The sequence below is a fragment of the Hyaena hyaena genome, unplaced genomic scaffold (assembly GCF_003009895.1).
Source record: "Hyaena hyaena isolate Hyena2069 unplaced genomic scaffold, ASM300989v1 scaffold_240, whole genome shotgun sequence".
Classification (NCBI taxonomy): domain Eukaryota; kingdom Metazoa; phylum Chordata; class Mammalia; order Carnivora; family Hyaenidae; genus Hyaena; species Hyaena hyaena.
This window is the reverse complement of record NW_024080873.1, coordinates 1,457,011-1,471,492: the sequence shown is the minus strand read 5'-3', so window position 1 is coordinate 1,471,492 and position 14,482 is coordinate 1,457,011. Positions and strand designations below refer to the sequence as shown.

At 41.1% G+C, this 14,482-nt stretch overlaps 1 protein-coding gene across 2 annotated transcripts in view; it reads right to left on the bottom strand.

The window, feature by feature from the left end:
• The window catches only part of SLC24A2 (solute carrier family 24 member 2), a 251,499-nt gene that overhangs the window by 85,310 nt on the left and 151,707 nt on the right, over positions 1-14,482 (bottom strand). For both annotated transcript variants that reach the window (XM_039244429.1, XM_039244428.1), the window contains exons 2-3: positions 7,201-7,239; positions 4,536-4,644 (exon numbers count right to left, since the gene is read on the bottom strand). In XM_039244429.1, coding sequence (XP_039100360.1) covers positions 4,536-4,644; positions 7,201-7,239 — 148 coding nt within the window. The remainder of the gene's footprint in view (positions 1-4,535; positions 4,645-7,200; positions 7,240-14,482) is intronic.

Sequence of the window (14,482 nt, the reverse complement as noted above, 5' to 3'; positions counted from 1 at the left end):
GCAGGACTCGAACTCACAAACTACAAGTTAATGACATGAGCTGAAATTAAGAGTCAGAGGCTTAACTGAGTAAGCCACCCAGGCACCTGGTGCTTTTTTTAAAACAATTATTTATTTATTTATTTATTTATTTATTTATTTTTTACAAATAGTTTATTGTCAAATTAGTTTCTACAACAATTATTTATTTTTAAATCTAGTTATTTTAAGCTTATTTATAAGTTTTGAGAGACAGAGAGAGAGAGAGAGAGAAAGTGAGAGTGGTCAAGAGGCAAAGAGAGGAAGAAAGGGAATCCTATATACGCTCCACACTGTCAGCATGGAACCTAATGTGGGACTCTAACTCACAAACCCCAAGATCATGACCTGAGCCAAAGTCAGGAGTCAGGGCCTTCATGGACTGATCCAGCCAGGTGCCCCAATATGGTGGGGCCGCTTCCATCTTGGCCGCTTTGTTACATAGCAATAGATAACTGAAACCCAAACACTGCTGGATCTTTTGACTCAGGTTCAGAGGCTGAACCATCCATCAGTGAAGGCATCTGTCAACAGCTCAATCACTGGGTGGTGGGAAACAGAAACACTTGAGTGGCACGGATGAGTCAAAGAGAAATGTCTATCCATGAGCCACTGGTCCTAGAGAAGGTTTCCAAACGAAGGTGAACACTTCCTCTGTGAACACTGAATGTACGCCCTGTGGTGCCAGTGCCCATCTAGGTAAACACCAGGAGCAGCATTGAACTGACCTTCATCGTAATAGGAAGCTACAGCAGTGTTCACACCACCCACCAATGGTGCGACCAGCATGTTCTACGTTGTGAAAAGGTGACAGTTTCGCATAAGGACGTGTCAGTTCAAGTGATTAGATGCAGACTATCATCTAAGAGAGAAGGCTATTTCTGAGAGCAGTGGGTTAATTTCTTTTGGCTGTTCTTGGAATGGAAAACGATTGTGAATTTTGGGGGAAAAATACCAGAGCAATCTGTTTTCTTGGCTGTGTGCTATGGAGTAATTTTAAAGCATTGAAGTGCTTTCCATATTTTCTAATCACTCAAGTCCAGAACTGATTATGTGGTTCTCAGCGTTCTCACAGACTCATACTGCTAGAGTGCTCCCTGTCTTTCAGGGAGAGGTTTCACCTTGAAAGCAGGCGCTGGATTCAGAAGGCACATCTTGCTATAGCAGGAACAAGCACTTTAATTGCACATGGCCCCACAAGGGCCAGGTGTTTCGGAAAATCACTGATGGCCCTACTCCGAGATGAACCCAGATTCGTTCTGTCTTATCTCACGGAAACAAAGCATTACTTCCCCCACCAAACAGGAAGAACAACAAAAGGCCCCACCAGAACCGAAGTCTCTCAAACAAACACCAGGGAAAGTTAGATTGTGGAGGTCTCCAGGCAAGGATGGACACACACAAACACACACACACACACACACACATTCGTATACGCATAGAATGTCTCTGGAATGAGTCCCGAGACATTGGTTACCGTGTAGTTTTCTCTGGGAAGAATTGAGGACTGGAGAAAACTGGGAGACTGATGGAGGAGGAAGACATTTTTTTAATCTTAGCCTTTTGCATATTTTAAATTAAAAAGAACCATGATGAATTATTTTTTCTGAGTAATGAAATAGGATAATTCTAAACCTGTATATAGTTCTTATGACTTGCTAGGCAATGCATCAAATGCTTTATGCATATTCACTCCTTTAATCCTTACAACAACCTTATGAAGGAGACATCCTGATTTTACAAATGAGGAAATGGAGGTACAGAGGGGTTAAGTATCTTGTCCAAGGTCACACAGCTAGTAAATGCAGAGCTGGGATCTAGACCCACAGAGTTTGGCTTTGGAGTCCATCCTCTTAATTACTACATAATGCTGCCTTGCAAAAAATAAACATTCTCAGTTGCCTGCTCATAATCAAGTTGGGACAGTTAAATGGTTCTTTTCTTCTCTTATGTGGCCCTTCAGGATGATGGGGGTGGAAAAGAGAGTGGCCCAAAATAACCAAGACATCATTTTAAACCCACGGGCATTAGAAGGCTTTGAAATTTTGTGACTATCAGGTCAAAAGCCTGACTTTGGCCACCTTGCTTAATCTTTCTGAGTTTTAGTAGCTACTATGCGCCAGGTACTCTGCTAGAGTTTGGGGGGAAGCTAGTGAATTAAATAGAGTTCCTGCTCTGTAGCAATTTACTGCATCCTCAGGGAGACAGGCGGTAAAGAGTCACACAAGTTATAATGTGAGCAATAAGGAAAAATGAAAGGGTGTGCTGAAATGAGGAGTGGGGCCCTGACTTGTACCAGATGGTCAGGAAGTGTCATGCAGACAACTTGCTGAAGAATGTGCAGGGAAAGTGGAAGAGAGTGGGAGAAAGAAAAATATTCTGGGTGGGGGGAACAGCCTCTGCAAAGACCCTGAGGCAGGAAAGAAGTACCTGACTGGAGACAGAGAGACCCCCCATGGCTAAAGCAAAGGGAGTCAAATTGAGTTTGGAGAAACAGGCATATCCTATACACCATGATAAACATTTCACAATTGTTCCAAGAGGCGTGGGAAACCACTGCAGGTTATAAGCAGGAGTGGCATAATTTGATTTACTTTGTAAGAGGATTACGTGAGGGGTGCTGTGTGAATAATACACAGAGGAAGAGGCAATGAGGTGGTGGAAATCCAGGGCTCTGCAGGAATCCAGGAAAATGATAAGGATAGTTTGGAGTCAAGAGCTGGCAGAGAGTAGGTAGATCTTAGATCTATGTTGGTGGTATGAGATTTTACAAAATTAGAATAATAATGTTGGCTCTGAAGTGTAGTTATAAAGTATAAATTCACTGGGGTGACAATGCTCTGTCAACTGTCAAGGGCTAGACAAAGGCAACTATTACTATAGATGAAGAAACCAAGTACTAGAGAGACTCTCATTTGCCCAATGTCACACAACTGCTTAGTGGCTGGGAGGAAGTTGACCTCCCATCCCTTCCTTCCCTTCTCTGGGGGAATGGGGGGGACCCAAGAGAAGGAAGAGAGGGCTAGTGACCACATGTAATTCCTTGTCTAGTGGGCCTCTGGGTAAAGAGAGTAATTATATTTAGGATGCTCCCAGCTAAAGATTACCTCTAGCCAAGAGGACTCAGTGTCTATGAAGCAGGGCTCCTTGGAGAATATCATATCAACTATACAACTCTCTGTGGGAATGAAATGGAGATGTTTCAGAGTCAAAATGCTCTGTAGTAAGAGGTGACCCCATGATCCCCACCTATTATTCTGGGTGAGAGGTATGTATTTAGTGAGGGAAGAACGGACCTAGGGAGCCATTCTTGTGAGGTCCCCTGAATTTTTTCCTTTATCAGAATCTCTTGATGACCTGTACCTCTGAAATTATTCAGCAAAGCTTTATATTGAGTAAGACCTCAGATTTATGTGACATGATTTGACAATCTCATCCCACATGTCCCCGGCCATATTCCTCCAATGATCCCTTTTGGCCCCCATGTAACATCTGGTCCAATTATAAGGTCCAGAGATGAAAAGAGAACAGACTAGCTTACATTTGAACCCCCTGTTAGCAGCCTAACTGTGATTCATTTGACACATAAGATAGCTACCTACTGGAAACTTAATTGTTTTAGGATAGTTATGCAAGTTAAGAAACACAGTGGGTCTGCCTTCATTGTGAATGAGTAAAACTTGGAAGAAAACAATATTGGATTCTTTGTGATGGTTCATATGATTACCCTAGGAGATGAACTAGGCCTTTCAGGTCCCCAGTGACTGGTCCTAAGCATTTACCTTCGAGAAGGCTCTTTGGATGCTCACCAACCACTCTCCAACTGTCAAAGAATCAGGACAATTTAAACGTTTTACAGTGAACATCATTCCCCAAACTATTCATGACCCTATTAAGCATGGAGTTTCTCTCTCTCTCTTTCTCATTTACTTATTATTAAAAATAATTTTTAAGTTTACTTTTGTGAGAGAGAGAGAGAGAGCAGGCAGGGGAGGGGCAGAGAGAGAGGGGGACAGAGGTCTGAAGTGGGCTCTGTGCTGACAGCAAAGAGCCCAATGTGGGGCTCGAGCTCCCAAACCTGAGCCGAAGTCGGACACTTAACCAGCTGAGCCACCTAGGTGTCCCCTTCTCTCTCTTTTTTAAAATGCACAATAAATCTTCATACACAACTTCATTTTGGAACTTAGGAGGGATAATGAAAGAGAACCATCACTCTAGCTGGAAGGGAGAGAAGCCTTTTTGTGTTCTCTTCCTCATAACAAACTATTTATGCTGGAGGCATCAAAAGAGAACCAGTATACAGACCCCTGATCCTACTCTTGGTACCAGACTCTCCAATTGTGAACAGAGCTGTTGCAGATAAAGCATGCCAAGGGGCCAGCACTTCCTAGCAGATGCTCCACACGAGGACACTGGCAGGCTTGTGTGTTGGAAGCGTAAACACATTTTCAGAAGCGAAGCCGTTTCACATCCTCTTGACCCCCAAACGAGCTCCCAAACTAACACCTGACATTTACCTTCAGCGAGTGGGTCAAGGGTGTGAATCATGAGCTGAAAGATGCTATTCCTCATGAGGCTGTTGTGGAGGGAGGCAGAACTTCCACCTCGCTGGAGACGTGGCTTGGCCTGAGCAGAGAAACCAGACGAAGATGCTGTTAGTTCTCAGAAACTACAGGCAAGTGTACTACAGATAGGATCTCACTCGGTCTGGCGGGCACTCATTTCTGTCACATGATCGCACACCATTGGATGAAAGAGTTTCAAAGTACATTTCAAATCTTACTTTCTCACATCCTAAGTGGATCAGTTGCTACTGTGTTTTGGGGGCTGGGGGAGGGGAGCTTAGTAAATGCTAGTCAATGTGCTACATGCTTCGCCTCCATTACTTTTCCTCAATCTCAAAAGAAGCCCTATGAACTAGCTGCAGTCACTATTCCCTGTAGAAAGAGAAGGAAACTTTGTCTCAGAGAAGTGAGATGAGGTGTCCAGGTCACAGAGATGAAAATCGAAGAATGGATCTCAGGTTTGCTTCTCTCAAAATCTGTTATTGAACCAGTGGATGATGCCTAAAATATTTGAACTGTACACCCTATCCATAAAATTTTTGAGTATGCTTATAGGTACTCATTGCTATCTCTATATCCACACATACTAAAATAGGAGCATATGTAGTATAAAACATTTGCAAAAGTAGAAATTATGAAGAATATAGGAAGTAAATGATAGAGCTGCTAATATTTTCTCCTTGCTCCCCAAAGGAACATCTTGCATATCCCCTGGAATACCTCACTTCTACCCTGAGAACCACAGCCTATGGTGTGTATTGAGTGAGATTTGAAGAGAAAGAATCTCTTATTATGAATCCACAGATAACCTTCCTGATGTCCAAGGGGGTCTTCCTTTTGTGTAAACTACTAGTGTGACCTTTTGGCTAATTAAGTTAAGCTGACAGGTAAGAGGGGAAGAAAGAACTTGTAGAGATGAGGTTACTTACAAACTCTTTTCATGGCATCTTCAAAAGCAAATCATCTAAAAAAAGAAACCCTAAACCGTCTGGATTTGATGGATTTTTTTATCCTGACTAGGAACTGCTTTCTCCTTCTGTGGTTGAGTCTGTGCTAGTTCTCACAGGGAAAGAGGCTTCAGACGCAGCTGAGCTTTACAGACAGCTGGGTTTTAGAGGGAGGGAGGTAATGTAGTGTGAGAGAATTAAATGCTTATTGAACTTCTCATCCAAAATTGTGACATAAAATGTGGGGGGGGGCAGGTAAAAATCAAACACGATTTCCTACAAAGTGTTCCAACCATCTCCATTACAGGGTTTTCCAATGTATTGCATCACACTCAAGACCCACAGGGGGCTTTCCAAGAAGAGTCCCACAATCAAATACATTTGGCAAGTACCACCTCCTAGACCAACCCACCATTAGCATTTTAAGATACACACTGGACTTCTAAACGTAACACTAAGGAAATTTCGTTAACTTAGTTGTCTTGGACAGTGCCCATAGGTCCCTTATTTAGTAGAATACTTATTAACAATCATGGTCCATACACTGGGAGACAAACATGGAACCCACAGTAACTTGAAGTATGGGTAAAGTGCCAGGGTGAGATACATGGAGAAATCGGAATTTCTCAGTGTGATTTTATTATAATTGATATTCTATCAGAAATCATATTCTGAACTCTGATTGAAGAGGAATCAGAGGGGATTACCGATGTCTCAATTGTGAACCAGATGACAAGCTCCTAAAAGGAAGAGACTGGGCCTGTATCTCTAGTCCAGCACCAGATCTGGTTTATCCTAGGGGCTCTCAATGAATCTCATAAGTCTCTGCTCTGAGCACAACAGGAGGAGGGATGGGGTCATATGTATCTTTATTACTAGTATTTTTTCAGTCTTAAAAGCCTGTAACATTTTTTAATGCCTTGTGTTATTTGATTCAGATGATTAAGGCTCAGAGTATTTTAGGGGCAAGGGTAAGAGACTAGAATAGAGTTGAAATGTAATCACTATTTGACGGCTGCACATAAAACTCTGAAGGTCATTTCCTTGCCATGTTGCACATTACAGAATGTGATGTGTTAATTGGACAGGAACTGGAAAATGTGTTTGTCGTTAATAATTTGTCATAACCACTGTTACTATGCTCACTCTAGGAAACTGGAAGAACCTTGCTGTGGATATCTTCATTAGCGAAGGATTCTATCTATAGAAGAACATAAAGCATTCTTTGGGGTATTATATATATATTAAACACACAGCTCTCATGCAGCATTTCTTTTGATGGAACCAAAAGAAATTTCTAACAAAGACTTAGGTGCATGCAGATACACGAAGAAAACAGATATCAAGCATTCAATCCCACAACCATCCCCAAACTTCAGCTCAACCTCCCTTGGGATGCAATCAGGAAATATTTCACTCTTTCAACTCCTATAAAAGTTTATGCCAAATGAAAGAGTGAACTCAAATGTTTTGAAACCTAGTTCCAGAAATAATTTGAACATCAGTGAATATCAGAACACAGTTGACACTAATCATAGGACAGATTAAACCATTTACGTATCCCAAGGGGGAGGATGGTTTGTTGAGCACAGGAGCTCTCCTCCCCCCTCCCTGGCCCCACACTCTCCACAGGCACACAAACAGGTACAGACAGAGCCGCTGTCTCCTACCGGTAGGGCCTGCTCATCTTTGTCCCTGGCTGTAGATGACTGCGTGAGAGAAAAAGGCAAAAACAAAAGACAAATAAATACATGGTGAATCACACAGAGGTTTTACATTTAATGACAAGCATCAGTTATAAGGAAAGATTGGTTCTTTCTGCTTCTGGGAAGGAAGGAACCAACACAGAGGGTCAACAAGTATAGATTACTAGCCAATATATAATGGCTTATTTAGGCACATGGTACATTCTCCTGAACACTCAAAGTTGGATGACCAACCCAAATGCCCAGCAACTGAGGGCAGTTCAATCAATTATGGCCCATCCATGCAGCGGAATACCATGTGGCCATTAAAACAAATGAGGTAAGGATACTTGCATAGACACGCAAAAATATCTAAGATATACTGCTCCAGTGAAAAAAAAATTAAAATCTTATTTGTCATCTCATGTTATAAATGAAAATAAATTAACAATACTTCGGTATACGTAACAAAAAAATTCTGTAAGAATCATACCAAACTTTTGCTAGTGGTTATTATTGGGGTTGGGATCACAAGGAAGAATGTTCTTTCAAGTATTCTGGAGAGAGTCCACATTCACCACCCCACATATGGTAAATAAAATAAAACCTGAAGAAGTTGGACCACTGGATTAAAGACTAAGATCATCACACACAGAATTTGGATAATATACCTTCTCTGCCTCCCTGACTTCAAGTTTGCCGTTCTAAAAATGGAAATATTTGTCAAGTAAAGGGAAGTTGACTAAAACGCAAGGGTGCCTGCGGGCCTAGTCATCTGTTAGGAGAGAACACTACTCCGACAAAGGGACATCGGAGTTCTAACATGGCCCAACTGGATGGCTTTGCTTTGCCAATTTAATATGTGCACTCCTTCAGCAGAACCAGGGCACCACCCTGTGATCTTTCAAATGATGTAAAGGTGCCCTGTGACCTTCTTTATGCTCAGACTGCTGTTGTCACTACACCTCAACTACAGGTGCACACAGCAAGAACAACCTGGAACTCTACTCCCAGTCTAGTCTCTGGTCCTCCCCATTAGTGTCTTTGGTAATTTACATCTTCATGAATAATCAATCACATGCAGAGAAGACCACCCAGTGCAGAGCTGTTTTTGGAAACTTCACAAACCCTAGGTTCTCCTTTTTAGTCCTACCACACGTGTCTTTTTTTTTTTTTTTAAAGGGACATAATTTTTTTTTTTAATGTTTTATTTATTTTTAGGAGAGAGAGAGAGACAGCGTGAGCAGGGGAGGGTCAGAGAGAGAGGGAGTCACAGGCTGAAACAGGCTCCAGGCTCTGAGCTGGCAGTCAGCACAGAGCCCGACGCGGGGCTCAAACCCACGAACCACTAGATCATGACCTAAGCGAAAGTCGGACGCTTAACCGACTAAGCCACCCAGGCGCCCCTACCACACGTGTCTTTACGTAAGGAGGTTCAGATACTCCCATGTCCCACCTAAAATATACATTTCCATGTAAAAAATGGAAAGGATTCTTATAATCATACTTCAAGTTATTGGCTATGTGTAATTCAGTTAACTATGATCAGCATGCTTGAAATCTTGGAACAAGAGAAATTGAATCCATAATTTTTTTCACATAGAATGTAATTTTAAGAAGACTAAATTTCACACTTAATGAAGTTGATATTAAATATTTGCAGACATTCAATTAAACATTTAATATTCTTATAGATAACTTTTAGATTTTAGGGTCAACACCAACATATTTCTCCTGGTTCTGAACATTTCTGTAGGCCCTTGAAGAGCTTGTAAACCTCAGGCCTAGACAGAATTGTACTGCACTGGTGATAATTTTTGAGCACAGCCCTTGGGTGTTCTAAATTTGCCTCAGCCCCCTGATTTGGGGCTCTCTCTCAGAGACTTCTCTAAAAACTCGAATGAGAAACTATCACTGATTCCCTAGTCCCCAGGAACACGCTTGGAGATTGAAGTGGACCTGAAATTGTTCTTTGATTTCCCTTTTTGCTCTGAAGGCTCTGTATGATCCGGCTTCTCTCTGGCAGGTCCTTTCATTTTCTCTTCTTCTACATCAGACAGCTCAACAAATGGCCCCACATTCTACAGAACATTCCCCCCAGGGAAGTTATCCAGTGCAGCAAGCCCAGCCTTTGGACATACACTGAGATTAACTGTCAGAGCACGCCTTTTCAGTTAGCAAATTTACACCTTGTGGCTAAATGGCAGACAAATAATTAGGAGCTGGAATGGATACCACAGCGACACTTCAGAACATGAAGGGACAGGATGAAATGGAACAAAGAACAGGGTGGTCTTTATAAGAGCAAAACCATAAGCAGCTAAGAGTTTGCATTAAAAAAAAACCTATATTTAAAGACAATATTTGAGGAAGGAAAAAAAGATTAAACCTGTCTTTCAGTCTGAAAGGGAGAAAAAAATATCTGCCCCATTGACTTCCGTTTTCTCTCACAAGACACAATAAATGGAAAGAAAATGCCTCGTACATAGATTCCACAAAGAAATAACAGAGTGCAGAGAAAGGTCTGAAATCCTTTACAAAGTCTCCCACTGGTGAATGTCAGCAGAAGTTGACATCATTAGTTTTCTCTCAAGTGTAACTTGCAGACATGAATATACATCAGGTTACAACATGTATAGTTAGGAATACATCTAAATGGCAACTGAAGCCATTAAGACACCCCACTACTTTCCTTTTATGCAGCCCTGTTGTAAAAGAGATGAAAAATGAACCAATGATGATAACGGCTCATTTTCAGGGGCTCACCTACATCAACTGCTAATTCCTTATGCTCACCCGACGTGGCCTCTCTTTAACTGCATGGTCAAGCAGTGGCCTCACAGCCCTAGCAATGTGCTACTGATTATATTAGGAATTCAATTTTAAAGTTTTTTTTTAATGTTTTATTTATTTCTAGGAGAGAGAGAGAGAGAGACAGCGTGAGCAGGGGAGGGTCAGAAAGACAGGGTGTCACAGACTGAAACAGGCTCCAGGCTCTGAGCCGGCAGCCAGCACAGAGCCCGACGCAGGGCTGGAACCCACGAACCGCGAGATCATGACCTAAGCGAAAGTTGGACGCTCAACCGACTAAGCCACCCAGGCGCCCCAGGAGTTCAATTTTAAAGGGGTTCTAATTACACTAGAAGTAACTGGTGAAGATAACAAAGAAATGATCCAAATGTGTATAGCCGATGTTTACAGGCCTGCTGTGTTTGTAACCGCTGAATTACTTAGCTCACTATTTGGGTTTGGGGTTGACCTCGGTGTTGTGAATTTATTTTCAGGGCCACTGAACATCTGACAAGTTTATTTTAACCCACTGTCTCCCACAGAAGGCAGCTTCTTCAACAGAAGACTAAGGGGACTTCATGGATTAATCTGGACCTTCTTCTTATGCATTTTGCTTTTAAATGCCCTTGATTTTATTTTTATTTTATTTTTTTACAAATAGTTTATTGTCAAATTGGTTTCCATATAACAGCCAGTGCTCATCCCCACAAGTGCCCTCCTCAATGCCCTTGATTTTAAACACACCAACGTATCATACATCTGGGCTGTGCCAATTTGAAAGCCCAATGCCTGGTGGTCAGTTGAAAGGCTGTGCTGGCTACAGGAAACATTTGTCAAGCCAACTGGGAACATACATGGGAATTCTTGAGGAATATTTAAAAGGATTCATAAAATGCACCTCCCAGGGTCACAGGTTGGAGCTGTGGTGTACCAACACAGACCTTCTTCTCCATTCATAAGTAGGACATCCACCAGGCCAGGATATAAGGAATATTTCTTTTACTTAAAAGGAAGTATTCTGTAAATCAACCCTTTATTTATAATAAACTGGCTTCCTCCCTAATATACCACAAGTAATTAAGTAATTGAACCACTGGAATGATGCCATTAATATCTGTTGTTCTCCTCAGCAGAAGCCCCAATTCTATATGGGAATCTCGCTACTTATTTGACAGGTGCCTTGAAAGTACCCCATGCCCCATTATAAAACCAATAGCCCATTCAGAATGTATTTTTAGCACTATAAATCATTCATAAATCCTTAAATGGTCTCTCTTCCTTTGACCCCCAGAAACCACTGGTTGAGAAATGATTTCCTTGGCTACAACATGTTTGATGTAACTTTACACAGAGCTTTACTCCAGATACAGGCCCCCACCTCCACTGCAGACACATCAACATTAGGCAAATATGACAGTTTAACTGTGTCATAACCGCACAGCCTATGTTTCACTCACATTATCAAAAGGGTCACTGGGAAGATGTCATATGCCAAAAGACAACTGTGTAAAGTAAGGGGCAGCTCCTCTGGACAGTGGCATGGCATTAGATATAGTCAGATAAGCAATTATTCACAACAGTAAAGTAACATCCATAAACTTCTGCCACTATAAACTCTCACTAGATCCTGTGAAATGCGCCAGAATTTATTGTGCCAAAGGCCCAGAAGCACTGTAAAGTCCATAAAAACAAATTTAAAAGTATCATTATTTTGTCATAAATGTCACCTAAAACACAGATGCCAGTGATTAGAAATATTAATCCAATATTTGACTGACATTATTTTGATGTCCTGGAATTTAGAAAGGTTGGGTGTAGGGGAATGATGGATTTTCATTAAGAAATTAACAAGGGGGGTGATGGGTATGGAGGAGGGCACTTATGGGGATGAGCACTGGGTGTTATATGGAAACCAACTTGACAATAAACTATTAAAAAAATAAAAAAAAGAAATTAACAAGGAAGTTTGAAATACTGTCTCCTTTTTCTTTCGACACATTTAGCTGTAACAATAACTTTGTTTTTAAAATAAATGCTTATTTATTTTTGAGAGAGAGAGGCAGACAGAGCATGAGCAAGGGAGGGCAGAGAGAGAGGGAGATACAGAATCCAAAGTAGGCTCCAGGCTCTGAGCTGTCAGCACAGAACCTGATGTGGGGCTCAAACCCACAAACCATGAGATCATGACTTGAACCAAAGTTAGACACTTAACCAAATGAGCCACCCAGGTGCCCCTCAAAACCTCTCTTCTGGAAGGAGACGAACCTCAAAGTCTATGGGAAGACCAGAAGATGCAAAAGTCACAAAGCTGAAAATCTAAAAGGAAAGAAAACTTACCACTTAATCAGATGCAAAATCATCACTGTCTCCCTCTCTTTTTGGTCTTAGCACACTCCCTAAAACACTAAGGAGTGAGGGATTAAATAAATCCCCAATGAAAGAAATACTAAGAGATATAAGTTCAAATAGCTTTTGCCACTGGCTGCTGGGTAATTATTCCACTATGTCTGCCCATTAGGAAAGTAGAATCTCAAAGATTAATGAAATACTGGACGTGGCAGCCCAGGACACAGAAATACCCCCTTCACAACTCTGATTTAAAGAAATACATTGGGATGGAGAGAAAAGGTGGAAATTAAGTAAAAAGCGTGGCAGCAGAATTTCACATCTTGGAAGCAAAACCTTTTTGATGGTTGGTTTGAGTCATTCCCATGATCATGAAATATTTGGGACAGTAGACAAAAATTTCAGAAGAATAGGGATTGCCCAAAATTCAGAGAATGAAAATGAAATTGTTTATTGACAGTTAAGGAATAACATTTTGCCTTTTAAATAGTTGTTAGAAGAACAAATGTAAGATAAGTAGCAGCGTCTTATTGTTATTAAGACTATGGAATCAGGACCACCCCGCTCAGGTTCATTTTCCTATTTTTGTCACTTATTAGCAGTGTGACCTTGGACAAGTTACTTAATCTCTCTATGTTTTAGTTTCCTCATCTGTAGAATGGGGATATGAGGAGTAACTTTTTCAGAATTTGTTGTAAGGGTTAAATGGATTAATACACATAAAGTGCTTAGACCAATGCTTGGTATGTAGGAATAAGCACTTTGGATTAGCTCCATCATCATTACAATAAATATTATGAGTCAGGATGAACAATGACAAATTATAAGAGAAGTGCATGCGCAAGGTTGTGAACTGGATTGGAGAATGAAGTGGCTTCTGGGAAGAGTAAAATTCCATTTTTCAGGCTGAAGAGAGGTGATTTGTGTAGGATACTGCGGGGCGGTTGGTTGGGCATATCCTAGGCTGGCAGCTGTGTGAGGAGGAGGTGACACAACAGATTATATTTCCTTGAGTTGGCTCTGGACTATGTCCCTGTCCCACAAATTGGCATAGTCTGAAGGACACAGGATTGGCAAGACTATGTCAGCATTTCATAACCCATATACCTTGGTGGTATAGTGGGTTTGGATCAGGAAGCTCTGGAGGCTGGAAAATTCAGAGAAGGCAGAACCCACATCTGAACCAAAAGAACCCTCCACACCCCAGGAACTCTGCAAGTTTCTGTTCAACATTTTTACTTATCAAGACGTTGCTCATGAGAAGAAAAAGGGAAATATTTGGATCAGAATGATTAGTTCAAGTTCTGCTGGAGCCATCTCTCATTAGGTAACATTCTGGACTAGAGGTTCACGAATCCTGGAAGCCAGGCTGTGCAGGAATAATCTGTGAACATGTCCAGTGCAAGCACCTCTCACATGTGTGGTAAGTCATGATTTGGATGAAGAAAGAAACACAATCCTGGTTAAAACTTGAATAAAGCTTATCCCATGAGAAGGCAGCTGCTAATAACAGATGCAATGGGGGCATCTGTTGTGATTTACTCTAAAACTGTTAGAATACAATTTAGGAATTCCCAGTAGGGCAAGGGGACAGGGTATCTTCAAGATGCAGACTTATATTATAACTGACACGTTGAAATCTACACAATTGCATATTATCAGTGTCTCCAAACTTTACTGATCATATACCATTATCAAAAAATTCTAAGCAGGTATCATATACATAATGTGAATGTCTATCATCTATCTTCTTTCTTTCTATCTATCTATCTATCTATCTATCTATCTATCTATCTATCTATCTATCTATCCATCCATCCATCAATCCATCATCTATCTTACTTATGCACTACTGTCAATCATTAAGTAAACATAGACTAATTTCTTCTCTCTCTTTTTAAGAAAAATAACCTTATTTACGAAGTTGGTACACAGAAGACAGTATTCCTCATTTTATAAATGGAGAGAAGTGGAAAGTTCCTCAGCCTGTTTCTGTACTCAGGATACTAAGCACCTGTGTTAATTCACTTAATTTAGAAATTAACAACCCAGAACCACTGTCATCTCCCATCTCCCCCCCCCATTCCAGATGTTGTTAATATACTTTGTTGTATTGCTTGAGCAATTCTTA